This window comes from Pyrus communis, chromosome 14 (assembly GCF_963583255.1).
Source record: "Pyrus communis chromosome 14, drPyrComm1.1, whole genome shotgun sequence".
Lineage (NCBI taxonomy): Eukaryota > Viridiplantae > Streptophyta > Magnoliopsida > Rosales > Rosaceae > Pyrus > Pyrus communis.
Window position 1 is genome coordinate 12,511,489 of NC_084816.1, and position 27,506 is coordinate 12,538,994.

Sequence of the window (27,506 nt, forward strand, 5' to 3'; positions counted from 1 at the left end):
AAGTAACTTAAAAAAAAATTTATGTAGACGATCTTAATTTAATTTTGTGAACATTTAACCTAAAAATATTTAAATTCCGATAAATATTAAAAAATCACTAAACCGACACCATGAAACTCATGGAACACTACGAAAGAATATGAAACACATAAAATATTTTTTTTTATTACTTTAGCTGTTGGATTTAAATTTGGACTGTTAGATATTCTTTTTTTACCGTTGGATTTGATTAAATTAGATTTTAACAGTTAAATTCAATGAATTTATAAATATAAAGGGAATTGTTATTGGCACTCCAAACTTTCTATATTTGGAAAAAAAAATACATTTGTAAGGAGTGTAAAATGAGATTTTTGGAGTGGCAATAACACTTCCCAATATAAAACTAAAAGAAATATACATATATGGTGGGCCAACCCCACTAATCCAGAGGGAATCATGGGCTAAATTTACCCCAGAAATGAGTTTTGGTTTTAACTCATATTTGCCCCAAGGGTTGGAGCAAGTTGAGATAAGTTTAGAACCTAAAATTTGAATTTTACTCTAAGGGTTGGAGCAAGTTGGGGTTAATTTGGTATTGTTGTGCTTTAAAAAAAAAATGCTTCTGCTATGATGTGAGAATAACATCTGTAAGATAAAGTTGTTAAGTGTTTGGTAAAAAGTGTTTTTTAATATAAATAAATAAAAAAATTAAAAAAATTAAAAAACAATGTTTGAGTGTTTGATAAACTTTTATATAAATTGCTTTGAATATGTTAAATGACTAAAAATGATATAATATTAAATGTGGTATAATAATTGTCAAATGCAATAATGTAAGAGCAAAGATTGTAATTTCGTAAAACATGTGGGGGGGTATACTTGCCATTTGAAAAGTTCATTAAATAAACATTGATTATTATGCTTTAAAAAAAAAAACGGTTTTTTTAGAAGCATGGTAGACTCTACTTCTGCTTTTCTATGATTTTCTACTTTCATTGACAGCAGTTTAAAAAATACATTTTTTTTTTATGTTTTACCAAAGACATTTAATGATTTAGATTTTTTAATAAGCTTTTCTTCCTCTATTTTTTTTATTATTATTATTATTTTTCTTTTTTGGGATAGATCCCAAACCTTTTTTTCTTTTTTGGGATAGATCCCAAACCAACTCTAAGTGGCATAATTGAAAAAAAAAAAGAAAGGAAAATCATTATGTGTGTTTTATAAAAATTATTTTTTGTTACGCCATTTTCATTAAAAGTTTTTTTTTAATTGTAAAATAATAGTAAGTGAGATGTTTTAAATTTAAATTTTATAGACAACAAGTTCGATACTAATTTATTCTCCCGCTTCTTAGTGTAATACATCATTATATTAACAAAAATGGTCAACTACATTTTATACCTTCCAGTTTGAGGTGATTTTCAAAATGGGCCACAAAGTCTTAATTTTATCATTTTGCACCCTAAGGATTCGTTTGTTGCATCGGACTATTTTGGACTGGACTGGCTTGGCTTGGACTAAGCTAGATAAAAATTATAAAGTGTTTGGTGCAGTGCCAGACTAAGTCATAGACTAACAATTTTTTATTTTTTTAACAAAAGACTAACAATTTTTTTTCCCTTGGAAAAAAAAAAAAAAAACATTATACCAAGCCATCATCGTGATCTTTGCTCATTGTTATCCTTGCTTAGTGCCCATCTCTTATCTCTCACATAGAGTTTCAAACTAACTTTTTTTCTGTACTACCTTTCGCAAAGGGAACGAAAGATTCATAGACTCAATCAAGGCTGTTGAATTCTTCTGACAAGTTTGCATCAAATGGGTTGCTTGATTGTGAACTTTCTAAGTAAGAGCTTCCACAAAAAAAATCAATATTTGATTGCTAAGTCTGCTTCCTCATATTCTCTAATTTCGATTTCGACTTCGATCCAATCGCAATCATTGTAGATTGGCTTCTAATTTCTTAAATAGAATCCACCTTTATCTCTCTTTTCTCTCTCACAGTTCACCGTTGCCGTTGAGAAAAGGGGAAGGGAGGGTGCGGCGGCAAGATACTGGGAGTGCACAGGGTTTTGGTGAGGTATGGGAAGAAGGGATTGGGAAGGGATTGAGAGTTGGAGGGAAAGGTCGTGGTGATGATGGGGAAGCACGGGATTGCCAATGATTGGTAATCCGGACCTTTCAGATAGTATTAGCAAGGAAGACAAGCTAATTCTTCAACAGCGTCAAACAAGGGACTAGGACAAAAGTTAAGCCAATCCCAGCTACTCCTATCTAGCGAGCCCAAACAAATGGGCGCCTAAGGGTGCGTTTGTTGCATCGGACTATCTTGGACTGGACAAATTTCAGGGACTAAGCTGAACTGGTTTAGAATAGACTAAGCTGGACTAACTTAGTGAAGCATTTGGTGCAGTGTCAGACTAAGAAGCTGGATAATGAAAAAAATAAAAAAAATAAAAAAAACTCATGCTATATCAACCAACATCAAAATTTCAACCAAATTTGACCTTATCATGCCTGACTCCAACAATTTTCATCATGATATATTTATCCAACACTCCCTATAGATGCCCATTTTGAGCTTTTCCAGCAATAAGAGTATTCCAAGTAATTTCTGAACAACTAAACACAACTTTCAACATTCCAAATTCAAACAACATATTACACTTAAATCTCAGTTTCAAATTTTGGCAAAAATAAAAATACACAAAACAATTATGATGCAAGCAACATCAATTGACCATACTTTCCTGGAAGCCTAAAAAAATTGATTCCACAAAAAATTATTCAACCCCAGTCACAATCACAATAATTTAACTCAAAAGTTTAGCCTCATTCGCAAGCCTCAGCCAAACTTAGTCATAGTTATCTCGAACATTTCATCAAACACCTCCTGGGCACTTTCCAAATCACCCTTTTGCACATACCCATTGATCAATTGAATACACAATAAAAAAATGACTATATTGTCATTCATTTGGTAATGAATTCACAATCATACCACAACAAAATCAAATTCAAGTGGAGAAATTGAAAACTGTAATCTAAAAAATGAGAAGCTCTCACCAGTTTTCAGCAACGACGGCGATCTTGGTGAGCTCATACTGGTTTAGAGACGACGGGGAGAGAGAATGAGGATTTAGCAAGCCTCAGCCAAACTTAATCACAATTATCTTGGACATTTCATCAAACACCTCCTGGGCACTTTTTAAATCACCATTTTACACATACCCATTGATCACTTGAATACACAATCAACAAATGACTATATTTTCATTCATTTGGTAATGAATTCACAATCATACCACAACAAAATCAAATTCAAGTGGAGAAATTGAAAACTATAATCTAAAAAAGGAGAAGCACTCACCAGTTTTCAACAACGGCGGCGATGGATTTAGCGGCGGTGGATTCGGAAGGGCTGAGATTGCTTCGTGAATGCTCAAGAGTTGTGGGCTGAGATTGCGTTTGAGGATTGTGCAGTTGGTGTGCGGTGCTCAAAAGCCACAACCATGGCGATTTTGTTGAGAGAAAGAGAGAGGGTGAATTGAACAAAAAAGAAAGGAAGGGAGTTAGTGGATTGTTTTTTAGTTTTTGTTTGAGGTCTGGGTTTAGGCTTTTGGGTGGGATAATGAAGGCCTAAGGGAGTGGGCGAAGATGCGAAGGAGAAAGGAGAGGGCGAAGGGGCAAAGGAGAAAGGAGACGACGAGGGATCAGCAGTGAGGGAGAGAACTGGACTAGCAATCCACTCAAAATTGAGAAGCCTCACTAAGAACAACTAGCGAAGTGTTCAGTCGGGGCGAGTCCCTATTAGTCTCATTAAAACTAGTCAAGTGTGGACAACAAACACCGGATTGGATAAACACTTAATCTAGTCTAGTCCAATGATCCCTAAAGGTCAAACAGACACGCCCTAAAGGTATTGAAATTGTATGAATTTGTGCCTTCAGCCTTTTTAATTGTCTAATAATTCATTGAGTTGATAACGTTAGGGGTGGCAAACAGTAGAGGAACCGTGGGTCTGGGCGGGTAGTCTAGGTTCAGAACGGGTATGGGCTGGTTTCAAATATTTTAGATAATAAACAAGGCAGGGCAGGGCATGGTGATGTCATTGAAAAGACTGGGCGAGTCCTAGGATTTGTAATAATGGGGCCTTGGACGACCAGTTTCTAACTATAACAACCAGGTCCATTAGTAAGTCTCTAACCCTAATCCATTATCCATCCCATCGTCCTTTCATTCCTTGACTTAAACCAGACTCCCACTCGGTTGCTGACCACCCAAACTCACTGTCCCAGCTCCAGCCGCTGTCGTCATCATCAACTCCATCCATCACCCATCATTATCAGACCTCCATCCAGGTAAACTGAAAACCCTTATCTTTTTTTTTCTTTCAATTTGTTTCTCCAAGTGACCTAGCCTCTTTTTCCTCTCACAGACTCCCACTCTACTCATCTTTTCACACTTCTCTCCTCGACGACATCATCGAATCGAGACTATCATCGATTCACCAAAATGACCTTTAGTCCACAAACCCCATCTTCCCAACCCTCCTTAATCAGCCATTTCAGTTCCCAACTCGAAAGCCTCATCGACTCTTTCTCATTCTCTCCCAAGTCTCAAGTCCAATACGTTGACAATATCGTAGATCCGCCGCTTCCCAACACATGCAAGCCGAGAAACCATTAGATCCGATGAACTAAATACAAGTAAGTGTGAAGGAGTCTGAGATTGGGAAAAGGTGGAAACCTATCACCAAATCGTGAAGCGGCGGCGTTGAGGCCAATTGAAGTTGCAAATAGAGAGACAATTGAAGTTGAAGATCTCGATAGTGGCAAAGGCTCAGGTGATGCTGCTGTAGGGAAATGGTGATTGTTGTTTCAGTTTTTCATTTGGGAGTGCGGAAAAGTAAAGAGAGAATGAAGATGATGTGAAGAGGAGAAAGAAACAAACAGGCAGTATGCCCAATATCGAAAAAAAAAAAAGTAATTGGACCCGTGAACCCGCCTGTTTGAAACGAGCTATGTTAGGTTTGGTTCCCAAACTCAAAATCCTTCTACCCGACCACGTCCTTTACATTTTAAAACGGGTAGGATCCGGTTCCTCCAAATTTAGGCCCGACCTGACCCGTGCCCAGCCCTAAATAACATGTGATCTTGAGACTCTTATATGAACTAACATGTGATTCGCATTTTCACCAAATTAACAAGATAACTTATCAATTTAACAGAGAATTAGACATTAAAAAAACCAAAAAGTAGAAAAAAGTATAAATCGATAAAGTTTTAGAGTACAGTGGGTAAAATTTGAACTTTATGACCCATCCAAGAAAATGGGAGCAACCACCAACTATTTATAGAATTTGCCTAATTGGATTATTACTTCACGTGGTGATAGGATAGTTGCAAGATAGCTTATGTGGTAAAAAGAAAAACTAAGATTTAAGCTCATACGGTGAAGTTTGTTAGGATTTAGGTTCAAAATTGAAAATTTCATTAACTCTCCATTAATTATACACAAAGACTATCTTTCAATTATCCTATCATCACGAGATTGATAATTCAATTAAGCCTTTACAATTTGAATATTTTGTTTTGTTTTAATTTAAAGTTTTTCGGGTGTTTAGTACCGTGTGTATATAAAAGGGCCTCCCCAAACCATCATTCCCTTCACCGAGGCATTGTACATAAAACCTCACACTTGACAAATTATGTAGATGATAATTATTAAATTAAGGATAATATTGGTATTATTGAAAGTGGGTATTTGGCCTTGCTGTGGCTCTTGAGTCTTGAGTTTCCTTTTGAAATAACAACAGTAAACCATCATTCCCTCCCTCAAGGTTCAAAAAAAAAAAGAAAAAAAAAGGCAAAGAGCAAAATGATATTGAGTTTTCGTTGCCGGGCAGAGAGGAGTCCCACGCTCTGAGCTTCTGGTTCTTCTTCTTCCTCCTTTTCCATTCTCTTAACTTTTCTTCTTCTGGGTCCGAAATGAAATGCTCCAACAAATTTAGGGTTTTCAAGATTTCAGTGTCAAAAGGGTAAAAACTATTTTCTCTGTAATACTCGTCGTCAAGCTGTTCACATTAATGCTCATAACTGGAGAGATTGAATCTAATTTCCCCAAAATCGCCAGAAACCCAGAAATCGAAGCTTAATTTTCACCCAAAAATCAAAAGTGAAACAGCAAAACATGTCCATCGCAAGCCCCATCGCCATTTTCCCTTTCGAGTTACACCCATTTTTCATTTACTAATTGGGAAGGGAAAGCAGACCCAGAAATTTTCTCTTCTGCAAGAGTAAAGCCCAGAAGCCTTTTCGGGTTTTGTCAATTCTGTGCTCACAAAAACCTGAAAAGCTTGTTGGGTAAGTTTTCTTAAAAAGAATTGTTATATGGGTTATTGTTTTTACTTTCTTTGCTTGTTCTGGGTTTTACTGAATTTATGTGTTTTTGAATTGCTTTTTAAATCTTTTTTCAGGGTTTTACTGGGAACAGAAAAAAGTCGCTTTTGAATTTTTGTGCGGCTGCAAGGATTGTGATCACCAGACAAGGAAGGTAAAAGATCTTTCCCTGATTCCCTATTATTTGATGAAGTTAAAAAATGGTATGATGGTGTAAAGGCTGTGAGTTTTGATTTGGTTGAAATGTGGGTATGAGCTTGAGGAAATTTATGTGTTTTTATGACTACAATGAAGTTCTGTTTGATTCTAAGAGATTGTAAGTACTGAAAATTTATATTGACCTCAACAGGCTTAAGATGGAGGCTAGAAAGATCTACATATTTTTTTCGTTTTTTGGGTAATTTGGTTGCACAGATGTGTTGATTGGTATTATGTTATAAAAGCATGAGATAGATTATGTGGACTTTTTGCGCTGTGGAGGTTGGTTGTGTGCTGATAACTTGATAGTCAATATGTTTACTGAGTGTGTTGGTGACGATTCACTATGAGTGAGGTTTAATTTGTTTAGAATAAGAAGGATTTAGTAATTTTGATGATCTGGAAATTTTGGAGGCTGACTGGCTGTTTGTTGAATGAATTTGTTTTAAGGAAATTGGACTGTTTACATGTTAAAATAAGAGTGACATCCATATTAAATTTCATGCAAAATGGATTTAAGATGAAATTATGGTAAGTTTTCCAACTTAGGATTGTGCTCACCTAGTTTTCAAAAATAGGTTTGTTTGGCTTTCTTGGTGGAGTCTCTCATTGAATGTTATGCACTAGGGAGAGTTAGAACCAAAATTTGAACTAGAATTACTAATTCCGGAGGGTGGGGTCATTGGGATTGTTATCATGGTGGTGGTGTACTTGTATTGCACCCTTTTGGTTGTGGGTAGTGCCCCTTTCAAGGCTGAATTCTGAGTGCAATTGTCTTTGATCCAAAAAAAAAATAATAATAACTAGTAAACCAAGGGAGTGTAATATACACTGGGATACTGGGTTATATGCATCCTTTGCGGAACCAATGTCTTCAAAAAATTGTATAAAAGCTGAGCCAAAAGTTGACACCTCAGTTTCTTCATGGATTATGGAGTTCCACAAATTTTCCGCTTTCCTTATTCCCATATTTTAATGAGATGGCATTCTTAGCACCTTATATTTTTATATACTATTTGTCATCTGCCCTTTGAGTCCTGGGTGACTTACTAGAGTGATCCGCACAAAGTTGTAGCCCCCTCTATGCTTTATAAGTGGAACACGGACATAAATCACAACACAAAAGAGAAAATCCGCATATGAAAATCTTGCAACCTAGTCATACACTGGTTACTGTACAGGTCTCAGTGCAGAAACGTACTCCAAGGATGCTATCTCGTAGTATAGATGCCACACAGTTGAAGGATCCTCATTCACTTGAAGTTCATCCGAGAGGTGCCAATTCTCCCACTGACCCATCACACATTACCCCTTCAACAGTTCAGGTGCAGACTGATTCAAGGCATCCAGTAGCTTCGGATCAAGAAAGGGAGTGCTCCTCAGTTCCTACGCAAGTATTTAACAAGCCACAGAAACAGCAACAACAATTGCACTATTCAGAGTCATCACTTATTATGCATGGAAATGCTGGTGGTACTTTTCACCCGTATTCAGGGACAAGGGTCAATACTTCTGCATTGCCTGTCAAACAGCAACCTTTTGATGCACAACCAAGGCAAAGTCTACAACATCAAAGCATGGGTTCTGCTCAGTCAGGTGGGGAAGCACATGGAATGAACATCATGAGTATGTCCAAAATGGGGAGTCAAAATTCTATGAATGACCCTAGTAGACTGGAAGGTGGATCTTGTTCTCACTTGAACAATAATGCTACTTTAGAACAGAATCCCGTTCCTTGTAAATCGTCAAATAAAGAGCAGAGTTCCAATCCCTTGTCATCAATGGCATATGTCAAACAGGGATCATTTGATCAGACTATTAGGCAGCAACACAACCTCTCATTGCCTGATTCACTGGGATTGCCTTCTGTTTCTGCTGCACTACTTGAACAGGGAAATGCATCATCTGGAATTCCAATGAATGAAGTCTTAGAGAAGGCTTCTAGATTAGGCGCTTCAACATCTGTAAGCATTGCTCCTTCATCATCTAAAAGCACATTGCCCCCAATTTCTGTTTCTCCTTCCATCATAATGCAAGTCAATCCTAGTGTCTCGGTAATTTCATTCCCCTCATCTACATTTTCCTCTACATAAGCTTTTGTTTGGTCATGATAGATATTTCCTATATTTTTATTGATGTGTTTTCTGAAGTGTACTCTATTGAGAACTATTTATAGAACTACATACATGAGAGTGGCTACTCCTATTGTGGCGCTCTTTTGCAATGGTCGTAAAGCAGAAAATATGTATTTTGTATCTTTATGTCCTGTAATGTTTATTCGAGATTTCTCATGACTCACAGGATGATATGACATATAACTGGTTTGGAGTGTAGTTGTTCATTAATCAGTAATAATACACCCCCTTGTTTCCTCATTATATTGTTTTGATGCGCCTTATCGGATGAGCTAGTTTCATGTTTTAACTTCCTTCAGCAGTTTACTTTGTCCTGCAATATGTTTGTCTTTAAAAGTCGATTTTCACTTGGTATGAACAGGATGATCTTTCCACTTCATTAATGGCTGATGTCTTTTCTGCTTGGCATTCTTACCAGTTGGGCCCTCAGGTAACATCTGGAACCTCGCCTTCTGGGGCTCGTAAGAAAACCCTTCCAAAAAAACGTTCTCTTGGCCAAAACAAGCCACTCGAAACACTTGGTTCATCACCGTCGCAATCAAGGTAAAATAAAATTTAATTGTTGTGTCACAGTTTGAATAATCTCATTCTCTATTTCCCTATAACTTTCATATGTTGTGGGTTTCCTCAGTAAGAAGCAAAAAGTATCTGGGACCTTTGTGGATATCGCAGAACTGAATGATGTCACTTCTGTCAGTGGAGTCAATCTCGAGGTACATTGTTGACATCTTCAATTCTTTTATATTATGGAGTTTTAGTAAGTGAAAATCGACACCTCTTTTGTTTAAATTTGCTCAGAAGTCAGAACCCATTGAAATTCTTGATGAAAACAGGAAGAGGAAGAGCTTCTACTTTCAGGGCCCAAGAAGCATAGTAAAGCTTCAGAAGCCTCTGGAAAATTTGTGCAAGAAGAAGAGGAAGGGCTGATTTTGCAGAAGGCTCCATTGCAGAAAAAGATAGGGGAAATCAGTTATTTTTCTTTGCTTATCTATTTATCATAGAGGTGTCTTTTAACTTTTTTTATTTTATAATAAACTTCTTAAACAGCGTTCCTCTTACGAAAAGCAATATTAACATGATAGAACTTATACATGTGCTTTTGGCAGTGGTCAAATGCGGTTTGAAAAGTGTACGACACGATGTAGAGCGATGCTTGTCAATGGTGAGGTGCTAACTACCATGTTCTTTATTATTATGAAAAACTCACACATTATCTTATTCCCCTGCCAACTAAATCTTCAGTGTGTTGAGGAAAGGATGAGGAGGCTTATAAATAATTTGATCCGACTGTCAAAGCAGGTTTGTTTTTCATTTTTTGTTCCTGCTGAACAGGAATTCTCTTGCTGTATATATTTCCTTACTTCCATTCAATGTCCTTGTGCTAGTGGGTTGATGCTGAAAAATCAAGACACCACACTATTACTACTTCTGATGTTCGCCAACAAATTATTGATCTCAATCAGAAGCCTAGGGAAGAACGGAAAGAGAAGCCGGCTGAGGCAGCAAAGCTCTGGAAGCTTAATGAAGTGAATCTCCCTCTAAACATTTGTTTCCTATTTTTACAATGCACACATGATAAGCTACTAGTGCAAACTATATATTACATACATTTAATAGGTTTACATCTAAAACGAATTGATCATTAGTCTTCTGTGGCTTCCGAGACTTGGTGCAGACAAACAAAAAGGACAATGACAAAATGAGGACAGCAGCAGCAAATGTTGCTGCCCTTGCGGCTGTTGGGGGAGATGACATGTTCTCAAAATGGAAACTTATGGCACAAGCACGGAAACAACGTGATGGTGAGATTGATGCAGCATCTAGAGCCCAGCCAGTTCAAGGTGTAAAAAAGGGTGTTGCTGCAGCTGGTAAGTATCATTTAGCTACATCGTTTGTCAAATAAATGATTTAGTAAGTATATAGTAGCCATATGTGAGTACCTTTAGGTTTCATTATTCCATAGCAAACAAATTGAATCAGCAAAGGGGATTTATTCTTTGAATGCAAGGAAATCGGATTGACAGCTGCCTGCTGCACGTGAATCCTTTTGTTAATCTCTGAAACTAAAACAGGGCAGGTGTGGCTTCCACCAAGGAGCACCTTTGTTTTGATTAGAGTAACATAACCATCCTTCTAATGCTTTTACCCAGGATGATTCAGAGTCTATATTTTGGCTGGGTGTTTGTTGAACGAGTTATCGCGTGTGAATGTTTTTCATTTGGTGCTTTGTTAATTGCCGTTTATGTATTTATATGTTTATACTTTGCGCAGCTACTTCCAGAAAAGCCGGAAGTAACCAAGTTACCACGACTCACACAAGGATGGTTCGTAGTATATCAGTCAAGGATATGATTGTTGTCTTGGAAAGGGAACCTCAGATGTCGAAGTCCACTCTGCTGTATCGGTTGCATGAGAGAATCCAATCCGACACTGCTAACGCTTCGTCAAATTGAAAGAAAAGAAGAACAAGGAGATCCCATGCATCAATCTGTCTGAAGGGTTCTGATGGCCTTATCACCCCATTACAGGGGAGCATGAAATTGTTAAATTTGCAAGTCTCTCGACAGGTATGAATCAAGTAGCATCACAAAACTAAGAGCTTATGACATTGGTCACATAATTTGTCAAGCAAATCTTTTTTGTTGACGAGTTTGTATACAGGCGTGAACCGGTTCTTAAGTAAAAAAATCTCCCCTCTATTTGTTTAAGTTTTTATTTTGAATACTTCGATATATTTACATAAAGGATAGGGGATTTTGGACTAAGGCATGCAATGGATTTTGTTATAATAATTGGTTTGAGCTTGCAATCGACAGAATTGAACCTAAGATTTTTTACTTACAAGTGAAGAGAAAATGTTTGTGGATCCAAAAAATCTTGAAGTGTTTCCTGTAAGAAGCATCAATTATGTGTTTTTTGTATGAAGCATTTCAAGTACTTTTCGATGATTCACTTGCATTTTTATTAAAGATTGTTCAAAAAATGTTTTCACAAAAGATGTTTTCAACCATTTTAAAAGTACTTTCAAACAAAGGGTTAATTACACACGGGGAGGTTTATTAAAGTTTTACAAAACCTTCTCATATTTGAGATATATACTAATACTTCCTCACGCTTTAATTCATTTTCACATAACCGTTTCAATCAAACTTTTGTTAATAAATTGACAACTTTACTTTTATAACGAATTAATTAAATAATAAAGAAATATATTAGAAAAATAAATAATTGAACATTAAAAAATAAATTAAAAACTTCTCTCTCTCTCGTTCTTTCTATGACTTATTCACACCACCACCATTCTCCCCCTGCCTGCTCACAGCCCAAATCCTTCAACTCCTCCACCAAGCGTAAGTCATATATTTATGAAGAAAAGAAAGCCATCGATTGATCATTCCACTATGGAAAACCCTTCATTGCTGTTGGCACCGGAGAGTTCTGAGAGTTCTGGCGCCGCCATGGCCATGAAAGGCAACCCATGTATTCTATGGGTTGTATGATCTGGAACCACAAGCCGAGGAGGGAGGGGGGCTAATCTAGATTGGGTTGGGATGGTTGGGTGGGAACGCGCTGGGGAATGGGAAGTGGTGAGAGATGAGGTTCACAAATCTTATTTTTTCCGACATTCTGGATTTTGTGTTCTTCTTTGTTTCTCAAAATTTGCATATAATCTCATCTGCAAATACTGGTTCATTCATACAGAGAACAAAGATTGGACCTTTTTCGAAAGGGTGGGGCGGGGGAGAGGAAAGGGATGAACGTGGCGATGGTGAGACGGCGAAAAAAAATTATTATTTTTTAAATATTTTCTTTATTATTTAATTAACTAGTTATAAGGTTAAACTTGTCAATTTATTGGCAGAATTTTGACCGAATGGAGTATGTGAAATTGAATTAAAAAGTTAAAACGTGAGGTGATGTTAGTGTAATGTCTCAAATGTGAAGGAATTTTGTAAGAACTTAATAAACCATAAGAGATGTTCGTGTAATATACCTTCCAAACAACTCCTAAACTATTTAAAAGAAGAAGTTAGAACGAAGGTCTCCACTTTAGGAAGTGATTCTCTTGCAGTAGAGGAGGTTAAACCTTTTTGAAGAATATGGGAAACTTCTCATGAGTCGCAGCTGCTGCTGCAAGAAGGTATTACATATATAAAGGGACAAGACAAAAGTATGAAGCTTTCATAATATTGGTTACTTAGTTTATTACCTTTTTAAAAATATTTTAATAAAATATTTATTTAAAGTAAGTACAATTAAAACAAACGACAGAAATATAAAATAATAAAAAATAGTCAATTGCGACATGTTTAAGTGTATGATAAAAGACTATTTTTTTTATTGAACAAAAAGAATAATCGTAATTAGTGTTTATGTTTTCTTCTATTCACTTCATTCCTAATCAAAACTAGTTATCCAAATATATCAAATAAATAGATGGTTGATTATGAATATTTACGTTGTAACTGTCCAACTATTGTACTCACGGTACACCTTCAGATGGTCCTCTCCTAAACAGAAAATTACTGCACTAATCAATAAAGTAATAATAATTAAAGTAATAAGTTTAGTTTCCCCTAATTTGCACAAGAACGGGATTTTCGTAGGAAATTTCTAAAATAACACCACATAGTCATTTCTTAACCATTTTTCCCACAAGAGGTATCAAAATGAAACTTAGGACGATGGGAACGTTTTTATACCTCTTTGAGAGAACAAAACTTGCTCAGAGGTGATGGTTTCGGGACTTTATAGACATAGCAGGTTTCAAGCATGCAAGCTCAAATCTATGATCTAGGGGTTGTGGGAAATCGTCCTACTCTTTCAAATACGACTAAATCAACAAAGTGTAGCTGGGTTAGCTTGGAAAAATCCTACAACTTTCCAAGAAAATAACGAGGTTAGAAAAATTCTACATGCACACCAGTACATACATGCATGCCTGAAAATCCACTAGAACTTGAAGGATAGGCTTGGGAAAGAAAGTCGGAGTTTACCGAGAAAAGGTCAAGTTCGTCGGTTTTCCGTTCGAGTTTGAAATGCCCTTTATTTCTGCTACGTGGTCTTCGTGGTTTCAAGTATGGTGGCAAGTTCCAGATGTCTTTAGGAAGCTTTTGGGTGAATTTGTGAAATTTTTGGGATTGGTTATGGTGGTGTTTTGATGTGCACCGAGAGGGAGAGTGAGGAGAGAGCTATATGAGAAAGTGAGAGAGAGTGTGTGTGAGAGAGAGAGAGAGAGAGAGTCTAAGAGGTGTGGGAGAGAGTTAAGAGTTGTGAGGTTGAGTGAAATGAGTGGAGGGAGAGAGGGTGATGTGAGGGTTAATGTGGGAAAGACCGTGAGAATAATGATGACAATTATGGTTTAGTAGATTGTTAGAGAGAGAGAGGGAGAGACGTAAGGGAACCGGCCAAAATGGGAGAAATGTAGACTGGGCATTCGTGTGTGTTTTCTATGTTCGTGTTCTTTTCGTGTCATACCCGATATCTTAACGGGTCGTGTTGTGTAATATTCGTTAAAATAATCGGGTAAAATGACCCGACCTAATAATATTAACAGGTAATATGACCCGATCCATTATTCGTTAAGGAAAATATATTTTAAATCAATAAATAATCAAATAAAAAATTTAATACTAAATAAATATATATATACGTCACATCCAAAACATAAAAACACATTTTTCTTTTAAATATATATTTACATACCCAAAATAAAAGCATAATAAAAAATAAAAAAACATTAGAACATTACAAAATATGCAATTTGAGTAATCAGTACTAAGTACTCTAACATATGCTTCGTTCCACACACACACACACACACACATATATATGTATGCGTATCATGTCAGTGGAGAGTATAAGCATACTAAAAGTATAAACACTGATTACCAACATGCTTCTTTAACAATGCACATATATCCATACATATATATGCAATAGAAAAGGTACTTAATAAGCATATTAGTCTTTTGCATTCGACCAACAACTTCTACATACAATAGATCAAGGCAAGTATCTGCATAAAACTGGCCCTGACTAATATATAATGGATAAATCGACTCCACTTGATCAATCCATATCATACAAAACATGCGTTTTAGCTTTTATACCAAACTAGGGTTTAGGTATTTGCGTGTAAAACTAGTTATTGTATCGAATAAGTATTTGCATAGAAAGCTTGCACAGACATCTGCATATAAAACTAGGATTCCCTAACAGCATTCATAGAAATAACCATGAAAGGAAACACATTATGGGAATAATTACCAGAGCCTTACAAGCTGCAAATCAACAGGATTTGGAATCATAAACCTACATGTTCTTCGCTAACCCCGATCTCCCTTTTCGTATCCTCTCTCTGATCAAACTTTCTCTAGCCCTCTTTCTTTCTTTCCAATTCGACAGGATATATAAATACACATCCCCATCCTAGGCTTCCCAAAATCCATATCCTTATCCTTTTTTAACCTCTAAATTCCCTCCCCACAATGAATCTAAATCAACATCATCAAGCAATTCTAAGTACAGTAAAACTTTGTTCTTGCGGAGATTGATTAAAGTAGCAACGAGACTTAAAATGAAAAAAGCAGTAATGGAACTTATTCATGAAATAGCCAAAATCTTACATATTTTTCATCAAGTAAATAGCCAAATTAAGAGGCAAAATCGAACCTGGAGTGGAATTTGGAGAATGGAGATGCAGAGATGTAGAGATGTAGAGACGACCAGAGATGACAAGGATGATTCTGTCCACTGCACGAGGGAGGAGTAAAGAGAGAATGAGAAAGGCTACCAGAAGAACTGAACATACGGCGGGAGATAAGGGCTAGGAAAAACAAACGGCGGGATCGGGAAAGAGGGTTACAGGAGTGGGGAGAGAGAAAGGGATTAGGGCTTTTGTTTTGATCAAATGGTAAAATTGGAAAATAATGGAATAGAGGAGGGGTTTTTTCTTTCAAAAAAGTTCTAATAATGTAAGTGAAAAAAAATCCAACGGTACAAATTTACTCTCATTTATCTTACGGCTGTTATTTAAGTAAAGTCTTTAATAGTTTTTTAATTAATGTAGAAGTGTAAAAAATATAGAAAAAAAATATATAAATGCTTGTAATGACAAGCTTTACAACTTTCATGAAGAGCTTAACTTCGAAATTCACCACTATAATTATATAAATCATATATAAAAATTTAACCGTTGATTATTGTTTACATTTACGCTTCATTTTTCTCATTAAATTTTGTTTTTTTTTCTTTTCAGATTTTCTTTTTTGAAAACATGATCAATTAGAGGACGTAGAAAGATGAACAATTTGGATCGTTGATATTATGTTCAGAGTTTTACGGTTAGTGAAAATATTGCTTGATGTTTATAAAGTTTCTACAAAATATATGACATCGACTCATATTTTAATTAATCGTAAATATCGAAACGTGATATCAAATATCTGAACCATTCATCTTCTTACATCCACCAGATGATCATGTTTTCAAAAAAGAAAATTTTAAAAATGAAATTCAGTAAGAAGAATAAATCGTAAATGACAATTGACGGTTAAATATAAATTTAAGGTTTATGGATTATAGTGTTGGATTTCGAAGCTGACCCCTTCATGAAAGTTGCAAAGCTTTTTTTTTTTTTTTTTTTTGAACATCTTTTACTCTTCTACAATAATTATTATTAATTTTTCCCTAAAAAAAAATTATTCATGAGGGTTTGGAGGATTTTAAAAATCTAAACGATAATTTAAGTGTAACCATATGAATAATGATAAATCACGAGTGTTATATAGAATAATAATACAAAACTATATATTTAATTTAGAATATATTGTATATATTAATATGGCTATTGTATTTTATAATAAATCTTTTAGTAATTAAACTTTAAAATTATTAAAATAATTTTATTTTAACGGATCGAAATGGATTACCTACGTGTATGTCTGTTAAGAACCTGTTATTAACGGATCACTCGATAATGACCCGATTAATTATCGTATTAATCCAAAATCTGTTATTTTCGTATTGTATCATATCGTGTCAGAAACTGTTAAATCTAGAGAAATGGTGAAGTGTTGTAATGGAACAAGTGGGATTTTAAAATCCTCACAAAAACAATATTTTTAATGGCCATTTGCCCACTAGTCTAGGTGGTGTTCTCAATTACTAGACCATGCATGGATTTGGTCTGCACCGAGGGCCATCTGATAGACAAGACCGGGCAGTGAAGCCCACTGCACGAAGACCGATGTCTAAGTTTTGAAATTGTCCCGGATAGTTTTACACAGTTTTGGACATAATTAGTTTGCTATAACTCTAAATTGAGTTTCACATACGGCAAGGGAAAGCTGAGGTCTACGTGAAAGGTCTACATGGCATCTCATGATCATTTTAATAATTTCACTACTATTAACAATAAAATACAATACATTTTGAGACGAGATGTCACAAGTGAGCTATCACAGTCAAATTTTATTTTGATTAAAACCAGAGTTTAATCATAAAAAATTTCCAATTATTTTGAAAGGCCTTAGTGCCTATATTTTTTTATCCAACGATATATTTAGATTAAGAGTTAACGGAATAAATGGCTTCGACCTCGTTATTCACAGTATTTGACCTCACTTATAAATGAATGAATATCATTAGATCATAGTACTAAGATGTAAAAATTATCTTATTTAAAAAATGAGAAATTATATACTGATAATTATTTAAAAATTATATGTCAATTGGTTAGAGCAACGTGCATGTCCCTTCATCTAAGTTTGAATTCCTCTCCTCGTAGATTTGTCCTAGTTGATTAAGATAATGTGTCAACCATGCATTCATGTTCCAATTCCTCTTTGGATATTAGACTAATTTAGAACATCTCATTTGCCATAAAATTATGGCAATCTAATTTTCTCCTTATTTAATAGGGAAATTAACAGAAATGACCTATTTTCTTATTGTTGGGACCAGCATAGGACAAACCGCTCATGCACAATCCACGCACACCATGCACAAAAGAAAAATGTGACGAAAATACCCACATATAAATTGTAAAAACTCACAACTTATTGCTCATTTTTCTGATTTCGAAAAAAGAGTTATGAGCTTTGGGTTTTTGGGTTGAGTTTAGATTTGTAAACATGTCATGTAATGTGCATGTCGTGTACATGTGATGTACATACAATGTATATAGTATATTTTTAACTCCTTCATGCAATACAAGATTTCTTTCCTCCTCTTTCTCTTCACTCTTTTATGCAACCTGCTCTACTCCACTCCTCCCCTCCGTCCAACAAAATCCACACTTTACCCGCTTGCAATTTCTTCAACATCCACACATCAACGAATAAAAATATCGTACTTTAAAGAAAACATAATTTAAAATAAACATACATCATAATAGTTATAAGAAACACTAAAGGTTTCATAATACTCATAAAACATTCAACCATAAAATTAAGATTACGAGAATATCATAAAAGTACTTAAAGAAAAGGAAATAGATTATAAAAGTCTAGAACATATTCGCCTGCCCTTAAATCACTTTTTGCTTGAACCGAAGCACACTTTTCTCTTCACTTCACTCCCTATTTTGGCTTACTTCAGTCTCCTTGTCATGTTTTGGAACATTCAACAAGTAGGAATTGGAGCCAACGCTCTCACTTGAGCCAGTTGGACTCGACGCCTCTGTTCTGGTGGGGATATCATGATTTCCTGTTATTGAACAAAAAATTAAATTACGACTATCACTTTTTACAGAAATATAAAAGAGCAAATTATATCATGTTCTGGTGTATTGACATACGCCAAAACAATGGAGGGTTAAGATCTTTGAATTTTAGTTTGGAGAGTCGTAAGAATCAGATAGAATAAAATCTTCCTGCGTACCATGCTTCGGTATATTGCAAAAAAAAAAAAAAAAAATTGGGTTTCTAATAAGACATCATATCAGCAATTAATATTTGTGCCATAAAATATTATTACTTTATTTATGAAAATTCTTTGACAAACTTATTGCTTATAGCTCTACACTTGAAAACGTGTACAAGACCTGGATCTTAATAGAAAGACAAAAATAATAATCCAAAAAAGCTAAATGAAAAGCGGATAAAACCCACATAAACAACGAAAACACCCACACTTCACATTACCTGTACCCAAATCCACATAGCCCAAAACAATTAAGACCTAAAATAACCATAATAAATTATTGTTTAAAATACACCAACAATTACTCGAGAGTTCGAGACTGTAGTTATGAATAGCAAGAAGGATTAAAGAAAATTAATCAAATAATTCCTTCATTTTCTTCCAATGTTTAGCAATCATCAAACTCAAATATTTTAAAATAATGTGGCAAAAACCATTTGTTTTTCTTAACTTATCAAAAGGTTGTCATTTCAAAGACAAATTTGAAGAATAACTGTATAGGAGGAGGAATAATTACCTCTTGAAGTTGAAGAAGTCTTTTTTGGCCTACTAGTACTAGAGACCTCAATGTTTTTTGGCTTTCTTTTTTCGACCTTCTGTTTTGAAGAGGAACTGTCATGAACAATCTTGCAAGTAGTTTTCTCGTCCTCGTTTGAAACTTGCGGTCGGTTTCTTCCTCCTTTCATCACTGCAAATCTTCGAAGAAAAGAAGTTGTTTTAGATTTTCATTTGACAGAGAGCGAACTTGGCTTTTATGTGCTGCTCATAATTACTTTAACGTTAAAGTCTGGATATAGCGAATCTGGCCGAGTTGTATAATTAATTACGAATCTAGCGAGTAGGGGAAATATAATGAATGAAAAATGGCGTCTAAAATTTACTCATATATATTTTTTTAAATTATGAACTTGCATGCCACATCAAACGTTTAAAATAATTTGTAAATACAAAATTTTATCCTATGAAATATGAACACGTGTATAAAGTTGAGATAATTAGCAGTAGAACTAGCTTCTTAGCTTGTTGAGGTTGGGGAGGAGAGTTGTGGTGGTGGTGTGGTGTGTGTGAAGTACATCTAGTTTATCAATACCTACTAATATTCTTAATATAGAGATAAATATTTATCAAAAAGATTGAACGGAGCAAACATTGAGGCAAGGGGACAGGGCAACTTAAGGCCCAAATGCGACTTCACTATTGATCTTATTAGTTGTAATATGTGTGGGGTACAATGTCACACCCTGATCTTAAGATACATCCAAAATCAATATGTGATACAATGACGAAGCAGTACAACAAAGATATAGAGTTAACTAGAAAACCTAGTGAAGGAAGGACTCATAAGACCTGCAAAGTATGTAGAATGGTTAGCCAATATTGTACCAGTTATGAAGGTGTTTACCAAGGTTGTGAGATATTGCGTTGACAGAAACGTCAATAAAACGACCCCAAAAGATGAGTATCCTATGCCAATGACAAACATATTTGTGGATGCAGTGGCAAAGCACAAAATTCTGTCTTTCATGGATGGGAATGCTGGGTAAATCAAATTAGAATGGCCAAAAAAGACACAGATAAGACTACATTTAGATATCTAGGCCATACATGAGCTTATGAATATGTGGTGACGCCATTTCGATCGAAGAATGCAGGTGCTACTTACCAAAGGGCAATGAACGCATCCATAACCTAATCGGACAAAGTTTGGAAGTATATATTGATCTCATATTTGTGAAGCTCAAACCAGAAGAAGAACACTTGACCGGTGTTAGGAAGTATTTGCAAAGGATGGGGTTACATAAGCTGAAAATGAACCCAAAGAAATGTGCTACAAGTGGAATTTCCAAAACGAGATTCATTGCCAATCTGGGAGGGAAAATCCAACCATTATCTCCTCTTCTAAAGCTTAAAAACACAGCAGTATGTTTGAGACAAGAACATCAGGAGGCCTTTGACAACATCAAGAAGTATTTGGCTTCACCTCATTTATTCATTCTTGCTCAAAGAGAAAAACAGTTGAAGTTGTCCATTCGGCTGCTGGGAGATCCATAGGCAGTTCGCTAGTTGAGAACAATGAAAAAGGCAAGAGCAAGCTATCAATTATCTTAGTAGAGTACTAACTGATGTAGAGACTAGGTACACTTTTCAAAATAGTTCCAAAGTGCTTTTCTAGAATGTTTGCACTTGAAATTTGAATTAAATTGTTAACATGTTAACCTTAACGGATTGGTTAAGTGGAAAGCGAGTAAAGAGTTGAAACTCTTAACAAGAGTTCGAACTCCTATAGATACATATTTTGGAGTCACGGGCCCTGTTTTGACGTAGCATTTGATCCCAAAGTCAAATTACGCAATAACATCGTATGGTACTAGGCTGCATAGGGAGAGATTAGTCTGCCACTAATATGTAGTGGATACCTCCTTTAAAAATTTTTTTTGTTAACGTGTTACAGTAAAAGGACTTTTAGAATAAGCACTTGAAGCAAGCTTAAACGCACTTTTAAGTCCGTTTTCTAGTGTCCGCCTGAAGAATTGAAAATCGATTCTTATTCAATCAAATTCAAAGCTTCGGCAAACATCCTATTCAACCCATATTGGAGTGATCAATCATGAAGTTAGGGTTTTATTGCCCCTGCTGCCCATCTGTAAGTCTTCCCTTCCATTTCAATTCGCGTCAGCTAATTTCGTATTGTTTGGTTGACTTTCCTTTCCTGGGTTCTGTTTGTTTCCCGGGAAAACTTAAATGCTAGGAAGGGAAACTTGTATCGCTTCAAGCTTTCAATCGTATCGTTTTTGGATTGGATTGGTTGGGACAGACCCCAACAATTGAACTGCTTTGGATTTGATTTTTGCGATGTTGTCTGATTACTTATGATGTTTTTTTGTTTGTTTCCTATGATTTTTATTGTTTGAACTTTTACTCCGACATCGTATCTTCGCAAGTCATGCTTCACTTGATGTTGTGTTTGTTTGGTTGCTGGGAATATCTGAGACATAAGGGACAGAAGTTGCTCATTTTATAGACCTTGAATCACTTGAATTGAAGTCGTAATAATTTCCTGTAGAAGGTGCTTCATCTGTTCCAAAGGGGTAATAGTTTGTACGAAAATTGTACATGTCGAAAAATTGGATGTTTGTTTTAAACAGAGAGACTTTCCTTGAGTCTGTAAATTCTCTGAATTTGTTGAATTCAGGTGAGTGTTAAGAGCCTATGGTGGTAAAATTCTCCAAGATACGCCCACCTTTCTTTAGTCTTATTTGGAAATGTCTTTTGAAGTGAAAGACGGGAAATCCTTTCTCGTCGCCGCCTGGTACTAAGTTGAAGCAGCATGACCAAGGAAACATTCTCTAGAAAGAATTTTGCTGAAGCTACCAAACGGCAGTTTATTCTGTCAAAGGCAATTCACTAGAATTTCCGTAAACTTCTATGTCACTTCTAGGAAGATGGAGTGCAAGTGCGATTTCTTTCTCGAACACTTTTCCAAGACTAGGAACCCGAATTGGACTATAGAAGTAGAATATAACTTGTAGTTGATGAATGCCTAGTCTGTTTTTGTGATTCCTATTTTGCTTGGTTTGACTATTGAACAGGTATAAAAGAATTGCGGACGATGTCAAGACCAGTGCTGCTTGTTTTTCTGCTTCTTATTCTCATAATCACTTCCCAGTTTGAGTGGAAGCAACAAGTTGTGCCTGATCTTGACACTACTCCAAGCGTCTCCTAAAAGCAGAATCAAAACTCGAATAGGGAAGTAGCTGTGAAAGAGAAGGTAATAAACCTTTTCCTGATTCATGTAATTCTTTGTTTGTATTTATTTTTAGTAAGTCCATATTTCTGTGTGCTTTCTTCACTTTGAACTTCCCTTATTCTTTGATGCTTATATGGAGATATTGATTGTCACAAAATATTTCTTGAACTGAGGTTAGCTGCTTATAGTAGACATATATGTACGGGTTTGTCTTTATTTTTTAGTAGCTGCCTAGCTGGAATGCTGGCTAATTTTACTTGAAACCACAATCATATTTTTTTTCTTCAGTTATTCTTGAGGAACTAGTAACTACAAGCATGTGAATTTGTTTCTTTGTTTTCCTTTTCTATCCTATTTCATTTGACGATGTTTAATGCATATATGGAGGTTGCCACCGTAGACAATTGCCTACCTGATTCAGCCTTGCCCCAACAGAAACTACTTTTATTTCTACTCTCACTTCCCCTTTGGAAAATGCGAGATCAAATACTTGATCTTTGCTGTCACCTAAGTCCTGTGTGTTTCTGTTTTCTCTATTGTTAGCTTTGAAACAAGCAGGTTTCTTCTCTTTCGAGGCACAAAAACTATGCATGTGTATTTTGACCATATATAGATTGCTTGAATAAAAGATAATCCCACAGGCTTGTATCAATCAAGAAGCGTTCAACTCTTCTGAGCATAAGTGATAATTATAAGCTGTTTACACTTTTTCCGTTTGGTATGTACTGTTGGTATGAGAGAGGTTAAAGTGATTGAAACATCGGTATGTGCTGTCGGATTATTGACTAATGTCTACTCATGGAAGCAGCAAAATCATTAAGAAAGAGTCATGTTATTTTTCTTTTCAGCCACACAATTACACAATTAAACCGGTAAGGAACCATGAACAGAGTGGTTACTAAGTATGTACATTCAAATATTCGATATTGAGTGCTTTATTTGTTCTGAAAGGTTTCTTCCACTTCTGAACTTCAATAACACTCTTTTTCTCTCGTTTAGCTTTCGTGTTACTATCCTCCTTTGTAATTAACCATGGATGTTCTCATCTGTACAATCAGGTTCTTTGTTTTTTTCCCCATTTGGATTGGAAACTAGTGTAGGTTCCTTGACCATTGAGTGTTGGCTTGACTCTTATGTATGTATCTTTAGTTCTCTACCTTACGAGCAATTTGGTACTGATATGTAGAAGAGGGACAAAAAACAGAGGCAGATAGAATATAGAAGCTTACTTAGAACGAGAAGTAGAACAAGATGAGAGAGAAAGGAATTAGGCTGAAGTCTTTTCATGATAAAAATCAGAGTAAACTAAAACAACCGATATGAGGTGTAATATATGCTTACAGACAGTCCCAGCTTATTTAAAACTGTTCTGATTAGTTCCTAAACTCAACTGGGTAAAATTAAAGGAAAACTAATGAAAAGGGCTTGAAAACTTTGAGTTTTAATGATAAGAACAAAATAAAGGGTAAAGTGAATAGTACCAGGATTGACTTTTTAGTGTAAAAATGTGGTTTTTTGTTAAAGTGAACAGTACCGTAGGCTTTTCGTTAGAACTCCCTAAAATTAAACCCTTACGCCTAGAATGAACATATATTTTGTTTTTTACGAAAAAAAAAGACAATGCTTTGTAGCCAATTTATTGATATATCTGTTTCCCGTACGGTGCTTAGTTTCTAATCAATTTTTTTTACTATTTATTATAAGTAGAATCCTTGGAATAATGTATATATAGGTCCCCATGGATCTGTTATCCGCTTATCAAGCTTACGTAGTGGCAGGGATAATGCAACGAGGAGCCAAACACAAACACTAAGCTTCATGCTTGGGTGATTTTGTATTTATGTTATGATTCTTTTGGCCTATCGGTTTCGTAGATGCAGCGTGACTTCCCATGAATCTGATGACATGAATGAACATTAGTTGGACACAAGTAGTTTATTATGGGCAAACTGGTATGTTGCAGTGTCGCCTGAATGAAAGATGTTAATCTGCAGTTACCATGATTTAAAATGACTTGTTAATTTGCTGTAATGATCTGTTTCTAATCTATCTTTCAATTGAATCTTCATCATTTATCTGAGTTCTTATGTGGCTTTGAAGGTTTTGCAAGAGTTCTAATTTAACATGTTTGGCTTGTTGTAGATCATATTATTGCAAGAAAAGAACATTCAGAGACTTAATGAGCTTGTTCGTAGTCTTCTGGAACAGTTGGTACAGTGTAGGAGCAAGAGTGTGACGAGAAATCAAACTGTAAGCTTCCTAACAGAACATGTTACAGAACTTGAACGACATCAGATATTCGATGACTAGGCTGAGCCCGTGGAAGTATATGGATTCTTGTAATATGTTTGAACTGTAAAAACCTTTGTGTTCTTTTACCAGGTTTGAGTGTAGAATGCCAACCACTCATGTGTCATTGTACCACACTGTAATGCAAACGTACACTTTGTATCCCGAAGAATCTTCTCCTCACATTTTAACCGTTTTTTCCCTTGGTTAAGTGGAAATTTAATACTCTGAAAAGTTGTTTCTTCGTATAGCGTGCTATAAAATTTGCCAGCCATAAAAAATTTAAAATAAGCGCTGCCGTCAGCATGACGTCAGCTTGTTCAAAGGCAACATGCCAGGCTTGAGAAGGCTGGACATTTGGGCAGGTAGTGGTTGGCCCACCACTTGCCCTTTATTTTATGAACTGCTAGAGTGGGTTTTGTGGGTTGGAGGTCAAGGGCATGTAAGTTGTTCTTACTATTCACTCTAAACAGTACTTGTCTTTATGCAACTTTACCTGTTAGGAAAAGCAAGGGCAATGGCAAGTAGACCTGGCATTCGTGTCGTGTTTCTCGTGTTCGTGTCGTTTTCGTGTCATACCCGATAGCTTAACGGGTCGTGTCGTGTAATACCCGTTAAAGTAAACGGGTAATATGACCCGACCCGAAATCAACCCGTTAATATTTTCAGGTAATATGACCCGACCCGTTACCCGTTAAGAAAAATATATTTTAAATCAATAAAAATGAAAATGAAAACATTAATTTGACCCCAAAAAATGTAAAACATAATACTAAATCAGTATATGCATACTAAATTTCGGAGTTGACCCCTTAATGAAAGTTGTAAAGCTTTTTATTACGAGTGATTACATTTTTCACACTTCTACAATAATTATTATTAATTTTATTAATTTGTCACTAAAATAAATAACACTGTTCATGAGATTTGGAGGGTTTTAAAAATCTAAACGACCATGTAACCTTGCCAATGGAACTCAAAGCTTACATGTTATTCCTTTTACAAAATCCTCAATTTTCATAGATCATCATGACATAAGATTTTGTGGTATATATCCACTTCTGTAAATATTTTAAATTGACGATCAAATTAGTTCATTGTATTCATATAGGATCAAGGAGTGTAGCTGTAAAAAATCATCAAAATCAGAGTTAAAATAACCGTTAAATCGTGATTTTTCGTTTATAACCGTCGAAACATTTTGTCTCGTTACTTGATCTCTGAATGTTTGTTTTTTGCAATTTCTGGCGTATGCGATCTCGAAGCATATATAAACACGTTTGATGGTTGGATCATTGAAATTAGTTTCATATGATGCGTATCCCATCAAAACGATACATTAACTAACACTTAGAGTTTATTTATATTTTCATTAAGTATAACATAAGATTTTGTGGTATCCACTAATGTAAATATTTTAAATTGAAGATCGAATTCATTCATTGTATTCATATAGGGTCAAGGAGTGTAGCTATAAAAAATCATCAAAATCGGAGTTAAAATAACCGTTAAATCGTGATTTTTCATTTATAACCGTCGAAAAGTTTTGTCTCATTACTTGATCTCTGAATGTTTGTTTTTTTGCAATTTTTGGCGTATGCGATCTCGAAGCATATATAAATAAGTTTGACGGTTGGATCATTGAAATTAGTTTTGTAGGATGCGTATCCCATCAAAACGATAAATTCACTAATATTTAAGAGTTTATTTATACTTTCATCAAGTATAACATAAGATTTTGTGGTATCCACTAGTGTAAATATTTCAAATTGAAGATCGAATTCATTCATTGTATTCATATAGGATCAAGAAGTGTAGCTGTAAAAAATCATCAAAATCAAAGTTAAAATAACCGTTAAATCGTGATTTTTTCGTTTATAACCGTTGAAAAGTTTTGTCTCTTTACTTGATCTCTGAATGTTTGTTTTTTGCAATTTTTGGCGTATGCAATCTCGAAGCATATATAAACAAGTTTGACGGTTGGATTGTTGAAATTAGTTTCATAGGATGCGTATCCGATCAAAACAATAGATTCACTAACACTTAAGAGTTTATTTATACTTTCATCAAGTATAACATAAGATTTTGAGGTATCCACTAGTGTAAATATTTTAAATTGAAGATCGAATTCATTCATTGTATTCATATAGGGTCAAGGAGTGTAGCTATAAAAAATCATCAAAATCGGAGTTCAAATAACCGTTAAATCGTGATTTTTCATTTATAACCGTTGAAAAGTTTTGTCTCATTACTTGATCTCTGAATGTTTGTTTTTTTCAATTTTTGGTGTATGGGATCTTGAAGCATATATAAACAAGTTTAACGGTTGGATCGTTAACATTAGTTTCGTAGGAAGCGTATCCCATCAAAACGATAGATTCACTAACACTTAAGAGTTTATTTATACTTTCATTAAGTATAACATAAGATTTTGTGGTGTCCACTAGTATAAATATTTTAAATTGAAGATCAAATTCATTCATTGTATTCATACAGGGTCAAGGAGTGTAGCTGTAAAAAATCATCAAAATCGGAGTTAAAATAACCGTTAAATCGTGATTTTTCGTTTATAACCGTCAAAATTTTTTGTCTCGTTACTTGATCTCTGAATGTTTGTTTTTTGCAATTTTTGGTGTATGCGATATCGAAGCATATATAAACAAGTTTGACGGTTGGATCGTTAAAATTAGTTTTGTAAGATGCGTATCCCATCAAAATGATAAATTCACTAACACTTGAGAGTTTATTTATACTTTTATCAAGTATAACATAAGATTTTGTGGTATCCACCAATGTAAATATTTTAAATTGAAGATCGAATTC

At 35.2% G+C, this 27,506-nt stretch overlaps 1 protein-coding gene and 1 pseudogene across 2 annotated transcripts; both read left to right on the forward strand.

Moving 5' to 3' along the window:
- Window positions 1-6,297: 6,297 nt before the first annotated feature.
- On the forward strand, window positions 6,298-11,418 carry LOC137716262 (transcription initiation factor TFIID subunit 4b-like). 2 transcript variants are annotated; one of them, XM_068455688.1, is made up of 11 exons: window positions 6,298-6,350; window positions 6,464-6,540; window positions 7,766-8,638; window positions 9,138-9,262; window positions 9,351-9,432; window positions 9,553-9,688; window positions 9,826-9,881; window positions 9,962-10,018; window positions 10,105-10,245; window positions 10,395-10,587; window positions 10,991-11,418. In XM_068455688.1, exons 3-11 carry the CDS (start codon window positions 7,793-7,795, stop codon window positions 11,170-11,172), a joined length of 1,818 nt encoding a protein of 605 aa, XP_068311789.1. In that variant the 5' UTR covers window positions 6,298-6,350; window positions 6,464-6,540; window positions 7,766-7,792; the 3' UTR covers window positions 11,173-11,418. The 2 variants fall into 2 exon arrangements, with proteins under 2 accessions (XP_068311789.1, XP_068311788.1); XM_068455687.1 differs by lacking the exons at window positions 6,298-6,350; window positions 6,464-6,540 and having other exon boundaries at window positions 7,710-8,638.
- Window positions 11,419-22,237: 10,819 nt separating this feature from the next.
- Window positions 22,238-24,908, forward strand: LOC137716264 (uncharacterized; annotated as a pseudogene).
- The last annotated feature ends 2,598 nt before the right edge of the window (window positions 24,909-27,506 follow it).